This window comes from Patagioenas fasciata, chromosome 21 (genome assembly GCF_037038585.1).
Source record: "Patagioenas fasciata isolate bPatFas1 chromosome 21, bPatFas1.hap1, whole genome shotgun sequence".
NCBI classification, from domain to species: Eukaryota; Metazoa; Chordata; class Aves; order Columbiformes; family Columbidae; genus Patagioenas; species Patagioenas fasciata.
This window is the reverse complement of record NC_092540.1, coordinates 10,723,029-10,747,566: the sequence shown is the minus strand read 5'-3', so window position 1 is coordinate 10,747,566 and position 24,538 is coordinate 10,723,029. Positions and strand designations below refer to the sequence as shown.

General features: G+C 48.9%; 1 protein-coding gene across 18 annotated transcripts in view; it reads right to left on the bottom strand.

Moving 5' to 3' along the window:
- Positions 1–24,538, bottom strand: part of LOC139825460 (dynein axonemal heavy chain 9-like) — a 184,354-nt gene that overhangs the window by 159,490 nt on the left and 326 nt on the right. For 16 of the 18 annotated variants that reach the window (XR_011742077.1, XR_011742073.1, XR_011742079.1 and 13 more), the window contains exons 2-15: positions 23,381–23,541; positions 22,192–22,348; positions 20,683–20,787; positions 17,876–18,033; positions 17,433–17,571; positions 15,941–16,228; positions 15,255–15,465; positions 12,857–12,984; positions 12,274–12,382; positions 11,445–11,592; positions 10,002–10,176; positions 6,871–7,044; positions 5,280–5,487; positions 492–657 (exon numbers count right to left, since the gene is read on the bottom strand). Coding sequence is in view for 6 of the 18 variants with exons in the window: in XM_071817656.1 (XP_071673757.1) it covers positions 492–657; positions 5,280–5,487; positions 6,871–7,044; positions 10,002–10,176; positions 11,445–11,592; positions 12,274–12,382; positions 12,857–12,984; positions 15,255–15,465; positions 15,941–16,228; positions 17,433–17,571; positions 17,876–18,033; positions 20,683–20,787; positions 22,192–22,348; positions 23,381–23,541 (2,327 nt within the window). In the remaining 12 variants the exon portion in view is untranslated. Of the gene's footprint in view, positions 1–491; positions 658–5,279; positions 5,488–6,870; positions 7,045–10,001; positions 10,177–11,444; positions 11,593–12,273; positions 12,383–12,856; positions 12,985–15,254; positions 15,466–15,940; positions 16,229–17,432; positions 17,572–17,875; positions 18,034–20,682; positions 20,788–22,191; positions 22,351–22,555; positions 22,578–23,380; positions 23,542–24,538 lie in introns of those variants that run through there. The other 2 variants (XR_011742076.1, XR_011742070.1) reach the window with 2 other exon arrangements.

The following is a 24,538-nucleotide window of genomic DNA, read 5'->3' as shown; positions in this document are numbered from 1 at the left end:
AGCTGAGGCCAAATCCACAGCCGCCTCTGCTCTCAGCGTCGCGGGGCAGCAAGGCCGAGCATCGCGCTCCCCTCGCAGGCTTTGCACTGGGACCACAGTCACAAGCCACAGCAAGAGCAGAGCAAAGCTCCTCTCAACCCAGCTATGAGTAAGCAATCAAGCGGTATTAAAGAAGCGATGGACAACGTCCTCGGACACACGGTGTGAACTGTGGGGTTGTCCTGTGCAGGGACAGGAGCTGGACTCGATGATCCTTGCGGGTCCCTTCCAGCTCAGGACGTTTTGTGATTCTAAGTGAATTTGTTTGCTGGGGACAGGGGAAGCCCTGAGGGTGCTCAACTCTCAGTTCACCCAGAGCCTCCCAACCAGCTCTAGCCCAGCAGTATGCAATGGGAAGAGGGACCCACGCTTTGGGATTCTCTCAAACCCACTCCCCAGCACTGGAGCTGAACAAAAAGGTCTCCGACAACCAAGCCCAAGCAGGCTCCTACCAGTGGCCGTAGTCCAGGTGCTGCCGGATCAGCGTATGGGGCTGCACTGTCCCGTAAGCGTCCACCTCGGGCATGTTGAGATCATCAATGAAGTACACGAGCTTCTTGGTACCTGGAGGGCCATAATTCCTACCAGCCTTTTTCTCCAGAGGTTTCTCAAGCATACCTGTAGGGAGGCAGAGGTGCAAAGCTCATCTACTGGGAGAGCAACTGCTGCAAAATAAAAATGATTTCTCAGCCCAGCTCAATGCTGTGCTGTGTGTAGCTACAGCGGCCCCTCAAGGAGCTGAGATGTCCCCCAGCTGCAGCTGTATGAGGAGCAGCTGAGGGGCCTGGGGGTTCAGCTGGAGAACAGGAGCTGAGGGGAGACCTTCTGATCTCTGAACTGCCTGAAAGGAGCTTGGAGCCAGGGGGGTCGGGCTCTGCTCCCCAGGAACAAGCGCCAGGAGCAGAGGAAATGGTCTCAAGTTGCACCAGGGGAGGCTGAGGCTGGATCTGGGGAACAATTTCTTCCCCAAAGGGCTGTGGGGCATTGGAACAGGCTGCCCAGGGCAGTGCTGGAGTCACCATCCCTGGAGGGTTGGACAGACGTGGAGATGAGGTTCTCAGGCACTAGAGTGCTAGAGCTGGGTTACGGTTGGACTCGATGATCCTGAAGGTCTCTTCCAACCAAACTGATTCTATGATTCTACAGTGCAGCTGGGAGCCCTGCAGGGACCCTTGGTCAGCACTTTGGTTTGACTTAAATCAGAAAGCTCTCAACTCTTCCTTCCAAACAAAAATACAACAAACTTCGTCTGCTACAAAACATGTCTACCTCAGAGCAAACAACAGCTTTTCATGCAAGATAAAGCCTTTTGAATCTCTTCTGCATAATTTTTTAAACGAAATCTTGCTTGCAGAGGTGGCTGTGCCAGAGCAGTGAGCATCCCCTGCTGCCTGCCCCGGCGATGCGGCAACTGCAGCGTGGCCAGGGCAGCAGGCACTGGGCGCTGCGATGGAGAAAGGCAGATGGATGCTGTGGGCACAGAAGCCCACGAGCAAAGCTGCTGGTTTTGTGAATATATGCATCTTTTACCCTGTTAGACAAAAATAGGCGATCTCAGGGCCAAATTCCTGGACATCTTCAGAACAACCAACATGACACTTTTATTTAAATGCATCAAATAATCATAAGTTCCCTGATCTTCTCACCAGCGTTACCCAACCCTCCAGATAATGTGACAAGACTTAATTCCAACACGAGCTGTCAAATTACCACCTGGTTTCAAGTAGGGTCACGCACACGCAAAGGAAAGCACGGAGAGAACAGTTTCGCATTTCAAAGCCTTGGAAGACTTTAATTTGTTTTAGCAGAAGGCTGGGGTCATATGTTGCTCTAGCTCATAAAACGTGGGGAATATTTATAATCCTGGGCTGATATTTAATAAAAATCACCCCACGTCGCTGCACATCATGTTCTATAGGTTATTGATTCCTCTCATTGCAGCCCAGGCAACCTTTACTGTCTCAGTAAGTGGAAAAGCAAACGGAAGCAACGCTCCTCTGCCCAGACCCCGGGTGGGTTTTCTGCCCTGTGCTTACTCGAAGAATTTGTTTCATTAGCAGTTTTGGGTTGGCAACAGACCTATAAGGTGCTATAAAGCAGCACACGGTAAGTAGCAATTCTTTGTAATTAGGGAAGACTGGCAAATGTAAACGGGACTGGGAGTTTTTTTAAGCCATTTATTATCACGTGCAAAAGTTGTTAAGGAAGATTTACATTCCGTTGGTTTGTTTCAGATCACAGACCTTTCAAAACGCTGGGTTTTCCTGCTTGGGTGCACTGCAGACAGCTCGCCTTGCTCACCACTCAAAACGCAGCTGATTTCTTGTCACAGACAGTTGCTGCACAAAGGAATGGATTGTGCTACGAAAAATGATGAATCTTTCCTCAGCGGAGCCTCTCTCCCCGTTCAATAAAACCACAATATTTGAAATTTCTGGTAGCAAGTTAAATTAAGTGTTTCAAATAAGCATTTAATTTAAATTTAATTAGTCCCTAATTAACAGATAAAATCAGCCCTTTTTGAGGTTAAACAAGTATGCAAGAGATTCATCACACTGAAATGCAATTACTGGGGATCAAGTGACATGTTCGTGGAAGTGGTATTTTAATTCAAAGCCGTATCTCACAATAATAATAAGGGGCGGTGTGTCTGTGTGAGATCCTGACACATACTCAAACCAGCACCTCAAAGAAACAGTCTGGACACCTCGTACCTTCTGGTTGGTGAGCAAGGGAGAGGGAAAAAAAGAACCCAAACAAAAAAACCACAAGATTTATTGCAATTTCTCTGAATGACAGAAGTCAGGGCTACATCTGATGGAGGGGCAGAGGCCCAAGAGGGCACGAAGCAGAGCGAGGCCCAGGGCAAATGCCACAGAATGTGGTATTTAGTCACAATAAACTACAGAAAATCCCCAAACTGGCCCCAGGTTCAGGCAGAGAGTGTTGGGCTCCTTTTAACCCCTGTGCACACGGCGCTTCTGGAAGCCACAGGATGCAGGGATGGGTTGAACAACAACTCTGCTTCCCCTAAGGGCTGCATCTTATACATCTCTGCAGCAACAGGCACCTTGTCTAAGGAACTACTGGAACTCAGGTTAGGATCTTTTTTAAGTAAGAAAAAATCCAAAATTACTTTGTGCCCATGTTTTACAAATTTAAAGATGTGCCTGCTGGGGAAAAGAATAAAGCAGCCAAGTGACAAACTACACAAAAAGGGACAAATTAACTCTAAAAAATGAGCAGCAGGGATCCAGGCCAAGCAGTATAAATCATGCTTCTCAATGCAAATCTCACCACCACATCTTCATCCACACACAAGACAACTTGCTCCTCTGTGCAGGGGAAGAAAATCACTGACTCAGCCCACAGCTCATGACCAGGGACACGGTGCCAGGTCTGCCTGTACAAATAACACCTGCACACACTCGCCCATCCAGCTGGAGACAAACGGCTGCACATTCACAGAATCACAGGATCCCAGGCTGGTTGGGCTGAAGGGACCTCTGCAGATCCCCCAGTCCAAGCCCTGCTCACGCAGGGTCACAGAGCAGATCACACAGGTGGGTCCAGGCGGGTTTCAATGTCTCAGAGAAGGAGACTCCACACCCGCTCTGGGCAGCCTGGGCCAGGCTCTGGCACCTCCCAGCAAACAAGTTTCTGCTCATGTTCAGATGGAGCCTCCTGTGTTTCAGTCTGTGCCCGCTGCCCCTCACCCTGGCGCTGGGCACCACTGAACAGACTCTGGTCCATCCTCTGACAGCCACCCTGAGATATTGATCCCATTGATCAGATCCCTCTCAGCTTCTCTTCTCCAGCTCAACAGCCCCAGAGCTCTCAGTCTCTCCCCATAAGAAAGAATCTCTAGGTCCCTCAGCATCTTTGTCCCCCACCCAGGCAGCTGGACAGAGAGACAGACAGACAGACAGACAGCCAGCCAGCCAGACAGCTCAGCCCATTTAGCAGCTCAAGGGCATTTTGCAGAGACCCCAACACAGGGAAAAAAGCAAAGGGGCACCTGGGAGGGAGGAGGGAGACTGCAGCCATCACACACTAGCAAGACCCAAAACCCTTCAGACCTGCCCCAGAAAGCTGCCGTGACTCCACGACACAGCCCCAGGTGACACAGCGTGGGCTGAGCCTGTGCTGTCACCTCTGCGAGTGGATCAGTCCCACAGGGCAACTTTAAACTCTGACACCTTCCTTAAAACATCTGCAGTGTCGGGAGCCCAGCAGAGCACAGACAGGGGCTGTGATGCTCATGGCCGTGAGCGTGTTCGCCCCAGGGCCACCTGGCCAGGAAAAACCCACATGGTGAAGGTTAAAACCTTGGTCTCACTGGTGCTGGTCCTGTAGAGGGAGTAAAGGGATTTCAGGACACTTGGGTCAGACCAAACTCCATAAAGGAAGTTATTTTGGTTTACAGTGACCCACAGCTGTTGTTCAACTCAAAACAAGCAAGGTTGTTTCATTCCTGATTAATAAATACATGTAGAAAATTATCCTCTCTCTTTAGGTCAACTGAAAGTGAAAATACCATTCCAAAATGAGTCACTTTTCAACAATTCCCTCTTTCTCTTCATCTGTGAAAAGACTACACAGCAGAACTGACCTTATCCTGGTCTCAAACTTCATCTTTCACTGATGTGCCAAAATCCTCATCAAAGATATTCTCATGGGCTTCCCCAGGTCAGAGCCTCCCAGGGTCAGCAGCCGTGTCCCCTGGGGCGGTGGGATGTGGCACCCGCTCCGTGGGAGCACACGGGGCTGCATCAGGATGCGGGGGACAGCCCAGGAACCAGCAGCACCTGCACATCCCCATTAGCACTGTCCTCACTGACAACTGGGATGCAATTCCCATCATTGCACTCTGAGGACAGCTTAGATCCCAGCCAAGCAACCCATTCTATTCAGCACGGGCTTAAATTCAAGCGTATTAAAGACACACCTCAAGTCAAGTACGAGCTGTGTGCTGTAGAGAACAGCAGCAGATTTAAGTGTGTGCTTTGCACAGCCCTGAACCAGAGTCGTGGTGTTCAGAATTCAATCCCTCATGTTGGGAAATGCCATTTTCCATAAAACCAGGAGTCTGCGGACCAGTGAGTTTCACAGTGGGATTTAAGAGTCAGTGGGTGCCAGTGCAGTGCCCACAGTGCACACCCGGCTCCAAACCCCGACGGACACCCCAGGAATTTGGTGACCTGCCAGGCAGAAGTCCCACATCTCAGCCATTGTCTTACCTTGCAGCATGGCAGAGGTGGTGTAGTAGTTAAACGGGACCTTCTTCACCACATAGGCGTCCGTATCCAGTGAGCAGAGCTTGTCCCCCACCAGCACAGACTTCCCCGTGCCGGCGTTGCCCACCAGCATCACGGGGCGCCGGCGCTCCAGGAGCCTGTCCATGAAGTACCGCACACGGACCGTCTCGGTGGTGGGCACCAGGCAAGCCTGAGAGGGGCAAAACGAGCAGGTAAGTGTACCCATCTGTGGCACCACCCCACTGCCATGTTCTGAGGAGACATCAAACTGGGAGAGCCAGGAATGAGTGCGGTGACCTGAGTTTCTAGATGGCGCTAGGAAGGGAACAATACACTGCTACCAACCATTCAAGTCAAACTATCTGTACAGACGAAACAATGACAGCGGGATGCTGAGAGCAACATCTGGATCTCCCCGCAAACACACATTTTGCTAAAATGGTAACAATTTTTACAAGTCATCTGCTCACTGGGGCACCTCTAAAAGGAAAGAAAGGCATAGCTGGCAAACGCAATTCACTACCTGCAGCAACTCTCATTTTTCGTCCAAATCATATAAACAACCCTATTTTCAGCCACGCAGAATGACGAGATGGTGTCTCAGGGACTTTGTCACTACGTTGTCCCACATCCTGCTTCTCTCTGCAGGCCAAACGCACCTCCATCCCGCACCCTGGGCACACCAGCCCTGGCTCATAGGTGTCTCTGAGCCTGCGCCTCATGTACATCACTCAGCTCTGGAAGATGGATGGAGGATGAGTCTTCACAGTCAAAGTACAGTAAAGAAAGATGGGTAATTGAGTTGTACTTCATAAAGAATGTGTCAAGGGTTTTGATTGTGGGGTGACAATACAACCATGGCAGATGTGTTGTTAGCCCCCTCTCCCCCACCTTCAGCCCCTCTCTCTCCCCCATTCCCACTCAGGACAGGTGATTGGGAGGGAAAGAAGGATAGATAGAAGAGAATTGGAAAAATTAAAGATGTTTTACTAATGCTACTAATAAGAATAGAGAAAATAATACAAAATATACAAAACCAATCTTGAAAGCCCCAGCAACTGCAGAGCTGGCACCTGAAGTCCTGGACTGGACGGTGCAGCCAACCGGAGCTGGATTCAGTCTGTCATGAGGCCTCAGTTCGCAGGGACGACCAGCAAGGTCCTCTCCTAATCTCGGCCATAAGCAAAATGGACGAGATCCTCGTGATCTCCCACTTTTATATGAAGTATTCACGTGAATGGGATGTTATACTCTGTTTGTCAGTTTCTTGGTCACCTGTTTCTCATTGCCCCTCTCGCGAGATGCGAATCTGTCCTTATCAATAACCTCACATTCCATTGCTGTGTTTACCAAAACATGGATCTGGTTCTCCAGGAAAACGCAGCTGATATGAAGGTTTTACCTGACAGGCAAATTCACTAAAAGAGAAACTTGTTTTTAACAAAACCAGGACGGAACGCCATTCTTATTATGAAGTGCTTGACCTCGAAGGAGACTTCAATTGAAATGCCTGCATACAGTCACTAAAATGCATGTGCTCTTCCCAGACAAAACACGTGCAAGGTTCACATACCTGTAAGGGCATTTCTGGATCAAATTCAAACTGAGGAATAAGTTTAGACCAAGGTTCAAACTTCTTCGTTTCTGGATCAATGTAGAAGTCAAAGACTGTGCCCTGAGAGGGAAACTTGATAGTCTTGAATTCTGCCACCCACCACTTGCTGAACTCCACTCTGTAGTCCACAAGCTATAAGACAAAAAGTGGAGAAAATACACTAATCTGGATCAATTAATTAGTAATGGAGAATGTTATCTATCCCAGTCCACCAGAGCGGGATTAGTCCTTAAAATATATTCCACAGCATAAAGTTCTTATCATTTTTCCTGCTATTAAGCCTAATTTTTCATTTTCTTCATTTCTGCTCATCAGTCCTATTTATTCATCTAAATAATTCATCCTCTGTGTTGATCACTCTTGGTATGTCTGAGACTAGATAGATGGATCAATTTGAAAAAGAGAAATACGTGCCTATGACTAAACAGACCACTTGATTGATTCTTGGTGCCTACTTCTTCCAACAGACAAGGACACAACATCCGTCTACATCTGTGCTCATGGTCAGTCACAGCATGCGTACCAAAGCCTTTCCTCATCAATCACACCACTCTATTCAGAGTGAGTTGTTGTCTTCTGGCTTCTTTTCAAGCCACAACGTTTCAGACAAGCAGGACTGCAGACACCAGCGTACCAAAGCAGCAGCGAGGGTCTGCCCCTCTGACCCCGCCGTGATTCTGCGCTGCCACATTCCCCTCAAAGCACCCGTTTCCTTGCTTTTCCCCATTGTATCTTTCTACACATGGAGATTTTGGAGCATCTGAATTTTTTCAACTGGGGTGACAGTTTTGCTTTAGATGCTGGGTCAGGACTCACCAAATGTGCTTAGTCCCCTCCTCTGCCCTAGGTCTCCTGTATGACATTGGGCCAGCCATTCTGCCCAAACACCTTCCCATGTGGACAATGGGAACTGGAGAGAGGTGGAGGGGAGGAGGAGAGGAAAATTGCTGTGAGAAAGATGTTTGTGAAATACCGGACGCATCATTTAGCCCGTTTTAACAGCACAGTTTGTTCCTGGGGTGTCTGCGGGTCTCTCCTCCCCATAGCCATACAATGTGGGGTCACCAACACATTGTCCATAGGCTGCTCGGCCTCCATAAGGAAACCTGGGTTTGTTGCTGAACTGAACCAAGTGTCCTCCATAAAGCCTCCTGAGCCACAGTCCCTCAAAAGACCAGTGGATTTGAAAAACACATTAACAGTATCCACGATTTTGCAGACTCGTGCTATTCAGAGAGGCAGAATCCCTGTAATTCTCCATTCTCCTGTTGTTATAACTCCTCAGCAGCGGCAGCAGAGTCGCCCGCAGTGGAGCGGGACGTGCGTGGCTGCTAAAAGCTTTCCCACAAGGGTGCCCTTACCCCGCACAGCCAAACCGCCTGCAAGCGCGCTGTGCCGCGCTGCCCGCCCTCCCTGACCCCGCGGTTAAACGGAGCCACTCCAGCCCCAGCTCTATTGCCAGAACGGTGTGGAATTCAAACCACTTCCTTAATAAAAACCCCATATGGATTACCGCTAATTTCAGAGCCAGGAAATGGCAAATCTATCATCTGTTTTTATACAGGGGCCCCGCTACCCACCAACAAGCACCGAGTAGTGGGAAGCCTCCCAGACTGTTTCTCCTGACATTTCGGCCGCGAAAGGTCAGCGCGAAGGGCACCTTCGGTGGAAAGCAATAAACAGATTTTATATTGGATCATTTTTCATCAGGCTCCCCATTGCTCGGACTGCTGTGTCCTCGCACTCTCAGCTCTGACATTTACAGAGCATCGCGGGCAGTAACGCACAGCCAGGCTCCCGGCGGAGCCTCCCGGAGGGTCGCTGTGCCTGCAGCTGCTCCTGCAGCCCACCCAGAGCCACTACCGCAGGCAGGAGCCCGGCCTGATGCACCCGAGACTGACTGTGCGGCATGGGGAACACAGCGGCCAGCTGCCACAGCACCGCACACCAGCATACTTGCGCTTGTACTGCTGAAGCAAAGACAAGTAGTGCTTCCCAGGCTTTACTGTGTTTTGTTTTGTTTCTTTAAGTCATCCTAGACTGGCAACACTAAGGCTGAGTATTTCCCAGCTGGCACATGGGAAATGGAGGCTCCACAAGGACCAAGGAAGCTGGTCTCGCACAGGTCATTCAATGGTCACAAGGTGTGATGGCACCAAGTGAGCACCCAGCTGAGCTTGAGCTGTGTTGTTCAGCACTTCCTGAAGCATCTGATCCTTGGCATGGAGCAAATCTGAAGAGACCAGCAGACACTCTAGGTCTGGCGTTAAGGTACATGAAAACACACAAAGAGACCCCTGGGAGCACTTGAGCAGCCATCAAGAACGGCAGTGCCTCCACCCGAGCTGGGGAGGGGTGTCTGGTGTTACATTCGTGGAGAGACCTCCCGCATAGTCCAGACAACACAGAGTTTGACACAAGCCCAGCGGAGATCAGACGTGGATCTCCAAGCCCTTGACAGCAGTGCAGTGTGGGCAGACCCAGACATCAGGACTACACACTTTAGATCTGAGGATAAGGCGTCCTCTGACTAGGGGATGCAACCACCCAAGAGTAGGTGTGCCCCTGTGGCCACGAAAGTCAATGGCACCTGGGGTGCCTTAGGAAAAGTATGACCAGCAGGTCAAGGGAGGTTGTTCCTCCGGCTCTGCTCTGCCCTGGTGACAAAACACCGGCTGGTTTGTGTTATGTAGCACGTCTACCTGTGCAGTCAGAAGGCTGAAAGACTGCTCCACTGATACATCCATCTGATAAATCAGTCTTAATTTGATCACATTATGCACATCCACAGGCTTCTATAAGTTAACCTTATGTTTCTCCCCAGTGAAATGCATCTGCATAAGCAAACATCCCTCCACCTTTACCACTGACCCCTCAGCTGTTCTCCGGTGGTGTTACACCCTGGATAACGAGGCCTTTCGTAAAAGGAATTGTTGTGTTTCTAGTTTATTATCACCTATATGAGAGCCCCAGGAAAACAGCATTACTGGCATAGCACTATGTTTCAGAAAGTATGAAGAAATCAAAACAACACAAAACCACACAAACAAACTGTGTGAAAGATGCTGAAGAGGCATCTTCCGTCTTACCTGATCTCGAAACATTGATCCACCAAAGGCCCAGACGGCAGCAAAGACAAAGTAAAGTTCATAAAGCTCCTTGGCACAGTCAGGAGGTGTGTTCTCCTCTGCCAGGAGACATTCAAGGAGGTAGCACAACATCTGAACCATACTCTGTTCAGGAATGGGAATAATCTTCTTAAATCTAAGGGATGGAAATTAGAAAGCAATACGTCCATCACAACCCAGGAAGACTAGAAATGCTCTTTCAGAATACTGGCATTCTGCTTGTCAGCGGTACGTGTCCTATTCCCAGGTACAATAAAGAGAACACCCATTCTCACACTCAGACCCGCTGGCACCGGCACATATACAAGTAATAACAATAATCAGAAGTTTCAAGCATTTTAAAACTTTGATCTTCTTGAAAGAAGCAGAATGGAAGACTTGCTAAAGGCAATGATTTCCTGCGAGCACGATGAGTTCAAAAGCGGTCAAATAGAGGAGTAATAAAATAAACCCTTTCATCTTGCCATTTTACATTCATTTAAGCTACACTTACAGAATTCCAAACTAATATTGTAGCTGCACTGAAGTCCTCCATAAAGTAATTATAGCTATTTGAAAGGTTGGTTCTACGATTTCTGAATTAAGCAAGCTACCAAAACACTCAGCTCAGGGTTGCCTGCAGCTAATCCCGTGGATTTCACGCTCTGAGACAATGTTCAGCAAACAGAATGGGAAACGTCCGATTGACTTTGCTACCAACAGTCAAAACCAACTTGGTCCCACAGAGAGAAGTTCCCTAGCACAATGTTTAAGTCCTGATTCCAGACCCTTCTGACACATCCCCCTTTTGGCTGACATCTCCCATGCTCACTGATTTTTCTTTTGTTTTTAAAGGAAAGTGCAACTATAGGAAGCAAGTAGAGGATGGGAGATGCTCCCTTAAGTTTTCTGGGACTCTACTTTGGCCAGTCCTCACCACAGTATGAGAAAGAGAATGGTTTCACATGATGATAAGCAAGAACCACATGACTTCCCTGTGGACACTGCTTTAAAGCCAAATCAAGCCAAGAAGCACTAGGACCCTTCCAAATACCCAAGTTCTTAATGAAAAATAACTTGTGGAGTGGGCTCAGGTCTAGCCTGACACATCAGGAGGCTGAAAAGCTTTCTCTTTGGGATCTGCCGGAATTATTTTCCAAGAGATAGAGAGTTGATACAGGAAATACAATAAAAATCAAATCAAAATCAGATGAAAACCAGATCTGACCAACACGATACAGGCAGGAGCGTCACTTTGCCCACCTCGCCCTGCTGGTTCTCTGAGCTTAAGCCAATGATGCTCAGGGCTTCCAGGGGCAAGGAGGATCATGTGCAGCACAACCCAGCGCAGCACAGCTGGGCTGGACAGTGGCAGGTGTCCCCATGCCCTCACCACGGGTGACACAATCACTCATCAGATGGTACCTTGTTCTGAGGGTGTCCAGGCAAATGGGCAGGTACTTATCAAACAAAACGGTCAGGTTGGCTCTTTCGGACTGGATCTCTCGCCTGTCGATCCAGCTGCTCACTGGAGGATTCCAGCCCAGATCCGACGGGTTGATGTACAGGATCCCTTTAGGCCCAGGGTAAGAGAGAACATACAGTAAAGACATAGCAGAAACTGTTCCTTTCTTCCAGCAGAGTTTACCAGGTACTTTCACACAACTAAAACCCTATCAAATATGATGGGACGTCCCATTACCTGCCCCCTTTTCCTGCCCCACTGCAGAGTAGAAACATGAACAGTGAAGAAACTTCACCCTTGAAACCACGGCGCTTTTCATGACCTTGCCCTAAATTCAGAACATTGTCTTGTCTGAGCAGTTTCATTGCTCTGGGCCCCATTTCCCCATGTGTAAAACTAGGGGACACCTCCATTCCCTTCTCCCATACTTCATGCACTTCTTCAGAAGATCAAGAACTCTTTGAGACAGATACTGTCCTTCTCCTCATAAAGTCCATCCAAAGGGCTTTGCACAACAGGAGCACTCAGCAACGCTGAAGCCATGATCACCCACCAACAGTCAGAGTGCTCTGGGTAAATCTCCAGGATGATGACAGCTCCACATGTGCATTTGGGGTCAGGATCCTCAGTTTGTCTGTCAGAAACCTGCCCTGTCCACCCACGGCCGCTGTGATCTCAGGTTGGGTACTTGCAACAGGAGTCAAGTTGGCCAACAGAAGACTGGTTAATGGCACTAGATCCTCCTGGGTTCACGGCAAATCCCAGTGCGGAGCTCAGGCCAGGACTCACCCGCTCGGGACACGGTTGCTGGGGTGGCTGTGCGCAGGTGGCTGATCTCAAACACCAACCGCATCGTTGGGTTCAGAGGGATTCTCTCATTGCTCGCCAGGGTCAGCACCTGCATTGGGCAGACAGACAGACAGAATGACATCTTCCCCAGGAACAGGAATGAAAAGCATTCAGCACTTTGCACTAAAAAGCTTGGTTGCTGCCAGCACAGTTCCTTGAGGGAATGCAGCTGATTTCCAGCAGGTAGTAGAACTGTCTTCCATGACTCAAAGGAACAGCACTCCCTTCGAGCGGCGGAAAAAGGTGTGGAATTATGACCCCACCCTATTTTTGAAGGGCCTGGAGTTACAATCAGGACATCTGTGATTATCCATGAGCCCAGTTCCAGGAAGGGAAATTACAATGAAACCATGATTTGAGCTATTTCCCCTCATGCACCATTTTCTATATGTGATATTGTTTGGTGTATCTGAAGAAACACAACCGCATTATTCTAGGAGGTGTTATTTCAGCATCTGCATTTTTAGGCTGAAAGATGCCATGCAGTCAAAGAATATCTCCTTCTTTAACTTATATTCATTACCTTATTATCATCCATCACAGTATTAAGAGACTCAATCCACATTGGATCAATATCTCCATCTAGCACCATCCACTTGGGACCGTCATGCGTGATGTTGGCCAGCTCTCGCATGATTGATGAAAACAGGCCTGGGAGGGTGACAGGAAGATGGTGATGAACACTGAACTTGACACCTGCTCTAACGGTTTTCTCCAGCAACACAGTAAAAATTACTCTAATTAATGCTTTCCTCTCAAACATGCAAAACTCTATGTGCCTATACGTAAATATTACTATATCACAATACGGTTCTAGTTTGCTTTAAAGTGAAAAAAGGGTTATCAGTTATCACTACTGAAAATGATTGCAGACCTACGCACGAGCTTCATTCCCACCGAGAATCATAAGGGATAAGAAAAATGTAGAGTAGCTACTCAAAGGCAAAAGGCGGCATGAGTTATACAATGCAGAGAAAACCACCTGAATATGCCTAGGAAATCCTTATAAATATTTTTTTGTGGCTCAAAGTATATCAGGGCAATCAAGATGCATTAAACGCTGGGTCATGGCTTTAGTGAGACTGAGGGGAGAACAAGCACAGAATGACATTGAATGACAGAACAAAATGTTGGTAAAATCAAGGAGAGAGAGGATACAGAGTCTCAAGGGGAGTAAATAATGAATGTTAAGAAGACCACGAAGGCTGGGAATAGAGCAGCAGCACTGCAGAGCAAATGAAAACTCCACAAAACTATTGCTCTCCTCTACATGTGAAAATACCTCGGGAGATGCTGGTCTTCATGAAAAAACATCAGGCAAACATTAAAAAAAAGCCTCTCTTCCAGTGAATTGTGACAAGAACTCTTTTTTTTTTCTTTTTTTCTCCAGGACAAGCTATTTCTTTGTGATCCAGATCAGGAACAGCTAGTGGCACCATCTGACTGAAGACAAAGCTTGTGCTCAGCAAATGCAGAACGGCTCACCTGGAACAGGTGTGTGATCCCGAGACTGGGTCAACAAAAATAACGCTTCAGCGCCTCTGCCTCCAGCCAGTTCCTTACGTGTTGGACACACGCCTTGGGAACCACTCCGACATTATTAGCATCAGAAACAGTTGCTGTCTCAGGGCATCAGGGCTTCCCTCGGATACACCGCGGCAGCGGGGAGAGGAAAGCGCCTCTGTCCCGACCTTGTGCATCCACAGCACACGGCTCTCTTGGGGTTTAAAAGAAGAGTTTTGTTCTGCAAAGAACACTTTTGGGATTCCCATATGGGACCTTTTACCACCTAACATGTAGGACCTTTTCAACTTCTGATAATGTGACAGGATAAAACTGGGGAGCGGAAAAGCAGGGGCTGATCTGTAAGGGAACAGGTCACCTCTTGCTAGGCTGTGGTGGAGATTGCCTTGCTGGTCTTTGACAACATGAAACAACATTTTCAGGAATGGTTACTGCAGAAAATATCTGCCTTGAAAGCTCAGGGAGGAGTGCCACTATTTCATTTAAACCATCGCAGGCCAGAAACCACTGGACAGTCACCTGTAAAATGTCCCTCCTGCTGTTCGGTGTCACCGCTGCCCTCGATCTGCAGCCACTGCTGCAGCCAGTCTGCACAGTTCAGGCTGCACCCTGCACGTCCCTCTGCCACTTTGATTTAGGCTCCCTAATTACAATTAGAAAGAAATTAACCTGGCATTGGAGCAAAGCAGGGGGTCGGGAAGGGTCCATGGCGGGGCCAGGGGAGGTGGGTGGCAGCTCATCTGCTGCTGTGGATGATTCATGGTAATGTCTTCCCTCACCTCCCCCACACCTCCCCAACCCGCCGCACACGTAAATCGAAGCTGCCTTTATGTATCAGTCACAACCCAACATTTCCACTCCAGATTCTCTGTAATCTTCCAGCAAGTTTGAAATGTTCCTCAGGAGTAAGCAGGATCAACAGCTTGGCAAACGCTGGTGTGCTACAGAGATCGGGCAGCCATACTGAGTGGAAAAACTGACGTTAAGGCTGCTGTGCGTGCTATCAGCAATGAAAACCTGGGGATGGGACATTTTTTGGGGTCCCAGTGCACACCACAGTGCAGGAGGGACATCTCTTCCATCACTGGTCCAGCCAACTCCCAAAAACTGCCTGCCCCACTTAGGAACTGGTAAGTGTTGGTATTAATGGGCATTAAAATTATTCTTAGGGCAATAGGATCAAGTAGGCTTATGCTGTATTTCCCATGTGAAGATCAAAGAGCTAAAACATCCTGTGTATCCTTTCAACAACAAACTGTCATGTGGCTGTAGGCAGCAGACAAGCACCTGGGCTCTCAGACCTGCACATGAAGAACCAGTCACCCTGCTGCTGCTCGGGAAATTCATTAAAAATACCCGTCTTTATCTACATATTTCAGACATGAAATGACATTTACCGTCTTTCCATTCTCTTGTTGCTGGGTTAATGATGCCAAAGAGCTCATCATTGGTGACTGCCTTGGGGTTGAGGTCTGTCCAGACAGGACGTCGCTTCATTATCTGGTAAGTCCTGTTCAGGGATCTCATCACCTGAGACTTGCCCGTGCCCGCGTTACCCACCACGCAGACAGAGTGCCGGACCGTCAGCAACTCCTCCAGCTGCACCACCTGAGAAAAACACTCCCAAATTTTAGACAAAGATGCCAAACTGAAGTTCAGGTCTATCAAATAGGTCCCACTGGGCCACCTCTTTAGAAAGACGTGACCCTGAGACACAAGCAGATTTGACAATTGAGTTTGGTCCAGCCACTCTAATCACAATGGGTGAAATCCTCAGCCTGCAGATAAACTTTCAGCGCTGTTTATACTTGACAACCACCACCTGATGAGGCCCTGCTCTCCAGGGGCTACACTTTCATGAGCCTACAAAAGTTGGCCCCTTTGGAAGCCCAGAGACTGATCCAGTGCTGACTTCAGGAGCAGGTGCAACTGCCTCAGACCCAGCACAGCTGACTGCCCTCCAGCGAGATCTGCCTGCAAGGACAATGCTGTGCAGAGCTCTCTTTGTAGAAGCAAAGCTGTTTGAGAAAACCCAAATGATTTGATGGCGATGTGGGTGTAGCAGAAGATCTCTTGGTCTTACTTTGAGCACAAAGTTGTCCTCAGCCTGCAGCCGGAGGTCCAGCACAGCCTGCCTCACAAACGACTCAAAATTCAGGTCACGCTTCCGAGGCACATCCAGTGCGGGGAATAGATCCCCAATCAGCCCCATAAACACCGGCACATCATCCGTCACAATCTTGGGGATGTTGAAGTCACGAAGAGAGCGCATCAGAACCCGGTCTTCGGGTCGCTCTGGGTCATCTCGCTTGAGGGAGCCAGCAACAACTAGCACTGACTTAATGGCACGCAAGCCCCAGTCGTAGTGATCCTACACCAGAGGAAGGAAAAAAAAGAGGCATGAGTTTATGCTTAGACAGCACCATGTAGGGTGAAGAACCACCATTCCCAAACTGCCAGACTAGTAAGCAATGAAAATACATCTAAATCTGTTATTTGCATTGTGGCCAGAGACCTTCTCCAGCCTGAGTGACCTGGTTTCCATCTCAGTAGGTGAGATTCCCATCAGGGACAGTATTAAAGAGTCAAATAATTCAGCTGTTCAGACCATCACATGGGCTCACAGTTGGCAGTAAGACAGCAGCAGGATTTGCACTCCAGAGACCAAAGCAATTTGTTTCACCTAAATCATAAAGCACCTATAGCAAGGCCAGCCAGCCCCCTGCATCTGCAGGAGCCACCAAGGTGAAAGGCTTGTTAGTCCATTATGAGGCCCCAAAGACCCAAGTTTCTCCACCCTGCCCATCACAAGATGACAAGCCTGTTTGGTCTCAGAGGAGGTCCAGGAATAAGGGGTCAGTAAAGACACTGCTGAAAAAGTACCACAAAACGGCATGAGAAGAACTCTCAAGCCAACAAACAACTGTTCATATTTCTGTCCTGTTAACACCCTCCAGAGCACAGCTCGACAGCTGACTGCTCTGTGTGGGAGGCCATGGCTTCCACCAGGCCCCTCAAGGCACAGCACCAAGTTTCTGCGACAGAGCATATCCCACCCAGCCTCATGCTGGCACAGCCAAGATCAGGTTTGTATCATCAGGAATCCTGATTCAGGTCTCCTCTGGACCCAGCTTCGATCTACACAAATAATGACAAGGAAAAATCTGATTTGCTTTGCACTGACAGTAACTCTAACAAGACCTGGAACCAGCCTAAGGCTGAACTCAGAGAGGGACACCATAAACCCTTTGCAGGCAGGAGAATCAATAGGAAGAGACTGGAAAGCAAAAGGTCACTGAATACTACCCCAAACATGGTGTCATTTAAACTCACTGAAAGGTCTCCCATTAATGCAGCTGGTCAAATGCTTTTGTCCCTGCAGATGCTCCAGTAAAGCAGTCTGAAAATCTTATTGCTCCGATGATCACCAACCCTCTCCTCCCCCAGCAGCCAGTGCAAATGCAGCCATTAAATAAAAGCTGTGAAACGTTAGCCATGGAGCTGAGCAGCACAGTGCCATGTTTCTGCTGATTTTGGAGATTCATCATACCACTCAGCCACAGAATCAGGCTCACCTGCTTGGACAGGAGCTCTTTGCAGAGTTGGTAGAGAGTAATGAACTTCCTGGCTAACACCCGGGCCTCGATGAGTCCCTCAGCCACCAACATAATTTCACAGATCAGCTCAAAGTCTGGCACAACCATCGCACACGGCCTAAAATGACAGGTGAGGAGGCATTGCAGAACAAGTATTTCTTGACTACAGGTCTTACAGGCAGCGCATTTGCAGCTTCATCTTCTAGGCCTTCTTTTACGAGCCAGGTCACCCTCTGCCTTCCCCACGACAAGGGACAGAGCTCCTTTGCCCTGCCTGTGCGTGCCCAGACCCAGGCCTGTTGTGCAAGGCTTAAACTACCTGCGAATGCCCTATGCAAGTGAATTCCCCAAGGACATGAGGTCGAGCCTGGATGTTCCAAAAGACAGTTTCTGCCAGGTCACAAACCCTGACCTGGACTCACCTGAAGAGAGCTTTTAAATTCTCAGGTAGCTCTGTTCGCCCTGCGTAACCAGGGTTCATGGTGATGAAAATGCCTACTGATGGTACTAAGTTGATGTCTTCTCCAAGAAAATGGAAGGATTTCTTCTTCTCCCGTATTGCATCCTGCACGCTCTTCACCTAGAAATCAAGACAGTACTATAGTATCAGCGTTCACTTATGAAAAACACATCAGACAACGGTGCTTCCTTCGTTACTCTTGGCCTCGTGACAAATGGGGCTAATCACTGTTTTATTTTTTACCGGCAGCATAAAGCTTTATACACTGTTTGGAGTACATCAGCATGGCAATATCAATTTCCCATCTCAGTCAAACTCTGGCAAAGCAGAAAAAAGAGCTGAAGAGAGTGGAAAGTCAAAATGCAAAGGAGTTGCAAGACTTCACACCTTTGCTCCATGAGACAATGATGAACGTGGGTCAGGAAGAGCAACTCAGGAGCGGGAAATGTCCCCAGCACTGCCTGCATTCACCTTGGCTTTTGACATCACCTGTGGGACACTGCTCAGCACATCTCACAGCAAAAACACCACCAGAGGCTCCACCATCTCTGAACCAGCCAGCCCAGCAGAGGTCTGATGTGTGAGAGAGACACAGGGCAGTACAGGTATCCACAACACAGCCAACACCCAAACGCACTCCCCAAAGTCTATCACAATATGGGCCCATTATTCCCTCTACCCATCTCACCTCTCCCCACACAGCGTTGCTCTTCAGGACATCCCAAAACCCTCCTGTGCCTGCTCCGTTCCCTGACCAGGCCCAGAGAAGGGGTAGCACCTCCCAATAAGCTTGGCCTCAGCTCAGTTGTAAACTGACCACTTGATATCACTTTTAAAGATTTTGGGACATCAGACGTTTGATTTAAAACCAAAACCAGAAGGCAGAAGCTGTAAAACCTCTCCTAACACCTTCACTCACTAATATTATATTGTTTTTTATATTTGCCTGACTGCAGCTTTGTTCTGCTCATTCCTCTCCTTCCGAAGAGTTCACCTCTCTGCAAACAGCACCTCAGCGAGGGGCAAATCTCTCTCTATTCACCGCTCTAACCTCACTACTGTTTGCCATCTCAAAGTAAAGCAATTAATCGAATTTTTCCCTGTAAGGAACCATATCGACATCAGCTGCATGAGTAAGACAGCCAATTAAACATCGCCATGGTAACACTCCTAACAGCAGCCAGGAGACACCATGATGGAATGACGGCCGTGCCGCTTTCTTCAGCTGCCACGCTCCAGCCAGGAGCGAGGGAACCATCAGCAGTTGAGTCATTCCTGGGCTTCTTTTGTTCAGCTTCCCTTTTTATTTCAAGATCCTCAAAGACTTTTTTTCAATGACAACTTTAAACTAGGACCTGACGGAAGAGAAATTGAGAGGGAATGATACATAAACTCTTGTACCTGCCTGGGGCTTCTCTGGGATGCCACATAAGGTACCAATTATGAGTGAAACAGATGAGAAGAATGAGGAGTTCATGGAGGGGTTGAGAACAATGTCTTTGACCGAAACATTTACAGAAGTGTAGAAACTTCTGAGCTTTATATCTTTCTATAACACTGAGCCCAAAAGGGAGTCCAGGAACAATTCAGCACCTCAATCAGATATTAGGATCCTAAAACACGCACTCAGCTGACAGTTGGATCCTGAAGAACTTGGGCACTCTGGCACCTCAGTTTTCTGCACTGAAGCCCCCCAAGGCTTCCCCTGTATAAAATAATGCCAGGTTTCCTCATGGGCTGGTAAGAGGAGGGGAAGGAGGACGCGAAGTGACAGATTATATATATAAGCACGAGAGCACAGGACTTTCTGGCACGATGGGGAGGCCAGTCTCCCTTCCAGCCCTTCTCCAGGGATGCTGCTGCGCTTCACACGAGACTCACCAACACAATGCACTGAGCAGCTAAACTACAGAGGAGATGAGAAACCATTCGCCAGGGGAAACACCCATGCCCAGCTGGGCACCGCTCCAATAGCTCTGTCCCAGGTTTAATCCCACGGTGTCAGGGTACCCTGGGCAAGCGCGTCAGCAAGGGCCGCAGATCTGCCCCAGATTCCAGCTCCCGAGTGTCACCAGCTGACACTGGCTTTTGGGAGCACCACGGGGCTGCGCACATTCCTCCAAGGAATGGTGCCAGTTGGCCAGGAATACCTTCCAAAGCCACTTGGCAGAGCTGTCGTCACAGACACCAGAACTAAATCCACAGCCATACAGTTTTGGAGACAGGTTAAGAAAATTAATCCTGAATGTATTCCCATCTCCTGAGTATGACACACAACCTGTGCCTGACCAGGGGTGATAAGGAACCCCCAGAAGTCCAGCGGATCTGCCCCAAACACCCCTCTTCCCCTCTGTGAAAATTATTCCCTACATTGCAGACTGAGCAGCCGCAAGCCAAGGCAGCTTCTCTGTCTTGAAACGATGTGCTGCAATTATCTCACAGCAGATTAATGACACGAGTGCTTTCCTGAGGAGGAACAGGTACAGAGCCATGGTGCGTAGTGGTCTGGGAAAAGATGCTACAAAGAATTGTCTTGGCACAAATGCTGTAACTGGGGCAAGAAAAGCGACAAATATCTTTGCAGCACGTAACTGCGACATCTTGGCAGTGCTGTGATATTCATGTGATTAATCTTGAGATCTAATCCCACACCTGCCTACACACAGAACTGAAACCGGCAATATGCAATTGCCATTTTTACCCTTGCTCCAAAGACTGCAGAATGGCTCTGCTCTGTTTGTATTTATTTATGAGTGTTTCTCCACTCACCTGTACAGCAACCACAGAAAGGACCTCAGCTGAGATCCTGTTAAATTCATCAAAACAGCCCCAGGCTCCCGTCTGGGAAAGGCCTTTGTAAATATTCCCACAAGACTGGAAAAACAGAACAAAAACAAAGATTACAGGAGTGAAATCATAAATGGAATCAACTCCAGCAAAAAATTGATTTTATTTCCCAGCCTGTTTATTTATAGCAATTTACAGTCTATTGTGGGTATTTAGAAAAGTGCATGGAAACAGCAGGCACAACTCAATTATAATATTTATAGCTCTGCGCAGCTTGCCACTTTATCTGCTAATTGCACTTTCTCGATATATCTGTGCACCAGTTTCATTTAAAGGTCACTTGTGCTGAATTACTGATGGTCCCGTTTCCTGGGAGAGCCCATAAGCTAAATGAAATATGATCCGAGGCTACCAAAATCACTGTACCGTGCCAGACTGGCAGAGAGCAAGACTCAGCCTAATGATTCAGTGCTCTGTAGCGGCTGAAGGTTCACTGTGTTTTGGGTTTATTCTGGGAGAGGATCCTGAGAAAACCAGGACAGGTCCCTCCCCGTGCCAGGGGCTGCCAGGTCGCGAGCACGCCGAGAAGAAACGACCAGGGTCCAACTATCAGCACAGCCTTGGTCTCAACTGAACAGACCAACATTTTTGAAGAATTACACATGAAATCTAACTCCAGAAAGGAAGGGAAATGCATAATGAGGCAGAGAAGATAGTTCGGGTCTCTGCCTCCTGAAGAACCTTGTGCAAATCTTAGAGAAGGAACGGGAGGAGAAGGAAAAGGCATTCAGCTTAAAGGAGTGTAGCAGGGATTTGGAGAGAGGTGATCACAGAATCCCAGGCTGGTGGGGCTGAAGGGACCTCTGCAGATCCCCCAGTCCAAGCCCTGCTCACGCAGGGTCACAGAGCAGATCACACAGGTGGGTCCAGGCGGGTTTCAATGTCTCAGAGAAGGAGACTCCACACCCGCTCTGGGCAGCCTGGGCCAGGCTCTGGCACCTCCCAGCAAACAAGTTTCTGCTCCTGTTCAGATATGGAGCCTCCTGTGTTTCAGTCTGTGCCCGCTGCCCCTCACCCTGGCGTTGGGCACCACTGAACAGAGTCTGGTCCATCCTCTGACACCCACCCTGAGATATTGATCCCATTGATCAGATCCCTCTCAGCTTCTCTTCTCCAGCTCAACAGCTCCAGCTCTCTCAGTCTCTCCTCACAAGAAAGAAGCTCCAGACCCCTCAGCATCTTTGTAGCCCACTGCTGGACTCTGTGCAGTTATTCCTTCTTAAACTGGGGAGCCCAGAACTGGACACAACTCCAGATGTGGCATCACCAGGGCAGAGCAGAGCGGAAGGAACAACCTCCCTTGACCTGCTGGTCATACCTCTCCTAATGCACCCCAGGTACCATTGGATTACTCTCATCCTTCAGGTTTGCTCGGGCCCTGAGCATCCCCAGCCCCATGTGACCGCACTGCAGCCGAGGTGGGAGCCATACCTTGTAGTCCATCTGCTCGGAGCAGTTAAACACGTACACCATGATGCCCAGGGCTCGCCCCAAATCTTTCGTAGTCTCCGTCTTGCCAGTGCCCGCAGGGCCTGCAGGTGCTCCGCTCCTGGTCAGGTGCAGTGACTGGGTCAGGGTGATGTAACATCTGTCACAGTGAATGATGAATGAAAAAAGGAAATATGTCCAATAGGTCAACTGTGGGCTGCAGGGCAACAGCACTAGAGCATTGCACTCAGCAGAGCCTCTCCTCTGAAAAGCTGTACGTGAGCAGGGGTCATGTCTGAGCTGAAAGCCTTCTTGGCATTAATTACCACCTCTGCTCAGCTCTGTTTTCTCCAAGAGATACTCATCTTCCACCAAGGTCTGCCCAAACCTCTTCATGTCCAGCTTGTGTTCTCTCTGGATCCTCATACAACTCATGGATATTGGGCACATCTCAGGCAGTATGAGAAAAGGACAGCTTTTCTGGAAGACCTGTCACTGACAGAAACCTGCTCAGGTGGCCTATGAGTGAACCCAACTCAAAGCTGCAGCAAGTCCCAAAGTTTCTCCATCATGTTGATGATGGACACTGGGGTGGTGTCCACATGTGAGTATCTATACTACCTGTATAAGCCACAGAGGTGTAGTCAATATAGCCAACAAAACCTGATGATACCTGGGGGCTTGACGCAGCTGACTAACACAGGTGACTAGAGCCACCTGAGATGCTCTTGGTTGCTGAAATGTCACATAGGGTGGAGAGATATGACAAGGGGTCCATAGGAGACTTTTACACTTCTGGATTGGCAGCTGGAAGCCAGGTGGGACAACACAGAGTATCTCAAGTAACCCTAGGTGTCCCCACTGAGGCAACCAGGTAGATGTCTGCTTCAAGATGGGATGAAAGCTCTCTAGACTCACCAGCTTTATGGACTGTGGACATCTTGTGCACAGGAAGACACCCACAAGTGTTTTAATGTGTGAGCTGAATCCCACCCAGGGATCTGATGTACAAATTCCCCAGAGGGTACCACCAAAAACCAGATAAGAGTTAGAGCTCGACCACTGGAGTGCTGGGACATGGAGACAGAACAAGAGGGATACAGGTGTCTGAACTAAATCCATCTTTGGTTGGCATCTCTCTCTCTACCTGTGTGGCAAAGCCCAGCTATGACATTGTGTCCCAGGGACTTACCTGTCGGTCAGCGGAGCGATCACAAGCCGAGGGGTATTGCCAAGGTATTCACAGGAGTACAGGAACTGGGCGTCACAGATGTTGGCAAAGCAGTGCCGTTCCTCATCTGACCATCTGTGCCGGAGCTGTGACAGCCAAATGAAGGCCTGGGCATTGTCCACCTGCAACACACCCACAAACACCATTACAGGAAGGCCGGGGATGCCAAACACATGCAGCTCGGGGGCCAAAATAGCGACTGCTATGAAATTTTCATGGGGGATGACTGGTCCTCACTGCAAGGCAGGTGTGGTGAGGAAGGCCGCCTCCTTGCAATGCGGTGAGAAATGTCACCTCCCCATCTCCCATCAGTAAAGGGGAGGAACCAAATTAGTGACCACATTGGTGGGAGAGGAAAAAATTAATGGCCAAGAGAAAGAGCCTTACAAAAAGACTCCTGAATAGATTTAAGAAGCAGCAAGTCATGAAGAAGGTCTCATAACGCAACCAGAGTGAGAGAAGGAGCAGAGGCCATCTAGACAAGGAAGAGGTTGCAGACAGCACCAAGGAAACAGACTGGGGACAGGTGGACAAAGACAGGCATGGCCAGCGCTCTCTGCACAACCAGCAGGCAGGTCCAGATGCATCACTTCACCCCAGGCTGGACCGAGGCACCACTGAGCCCAGCTGAGCCTTGAAGACAGAGACCCTGTGAGCAGCCTGGCTGCCTCTGAGATGACACAGATGAGGGAAGAGCCACAACCCAATACATTCAGGGCATCTTCCCACCCACCTGCAAGGCTAAACACTTGGCATGGTGTCAGGGACAGGGGAGTAGTGTGGGAGAGGTGTTGCAGGAGAAGGGAGTCCCACATAAGTCCCTGTGGCCCCACACCAGACAAAGGACGCTACAAAGAACAAAGCTTGAATGCTTTTTCTTACTTTCTAAAGTCAAAACTGAGACTGAGTCCAGCAGCCTCCCAACACACCACCATCATCCACCAGCACATGTCTTGGCACCAGGACGCAGTGCCGCGCTCTCACTCCTGGTGTGAATCTGCAGCAACTACAAGTTGGTGTTGCAGGGCCATGACACAGCACAGCTCTGCAGGCTTACAGGGGCTTTCTGCACACTTACTACAAACATTGTAGAAATAAATTTAGTCATACGTCTCCCAC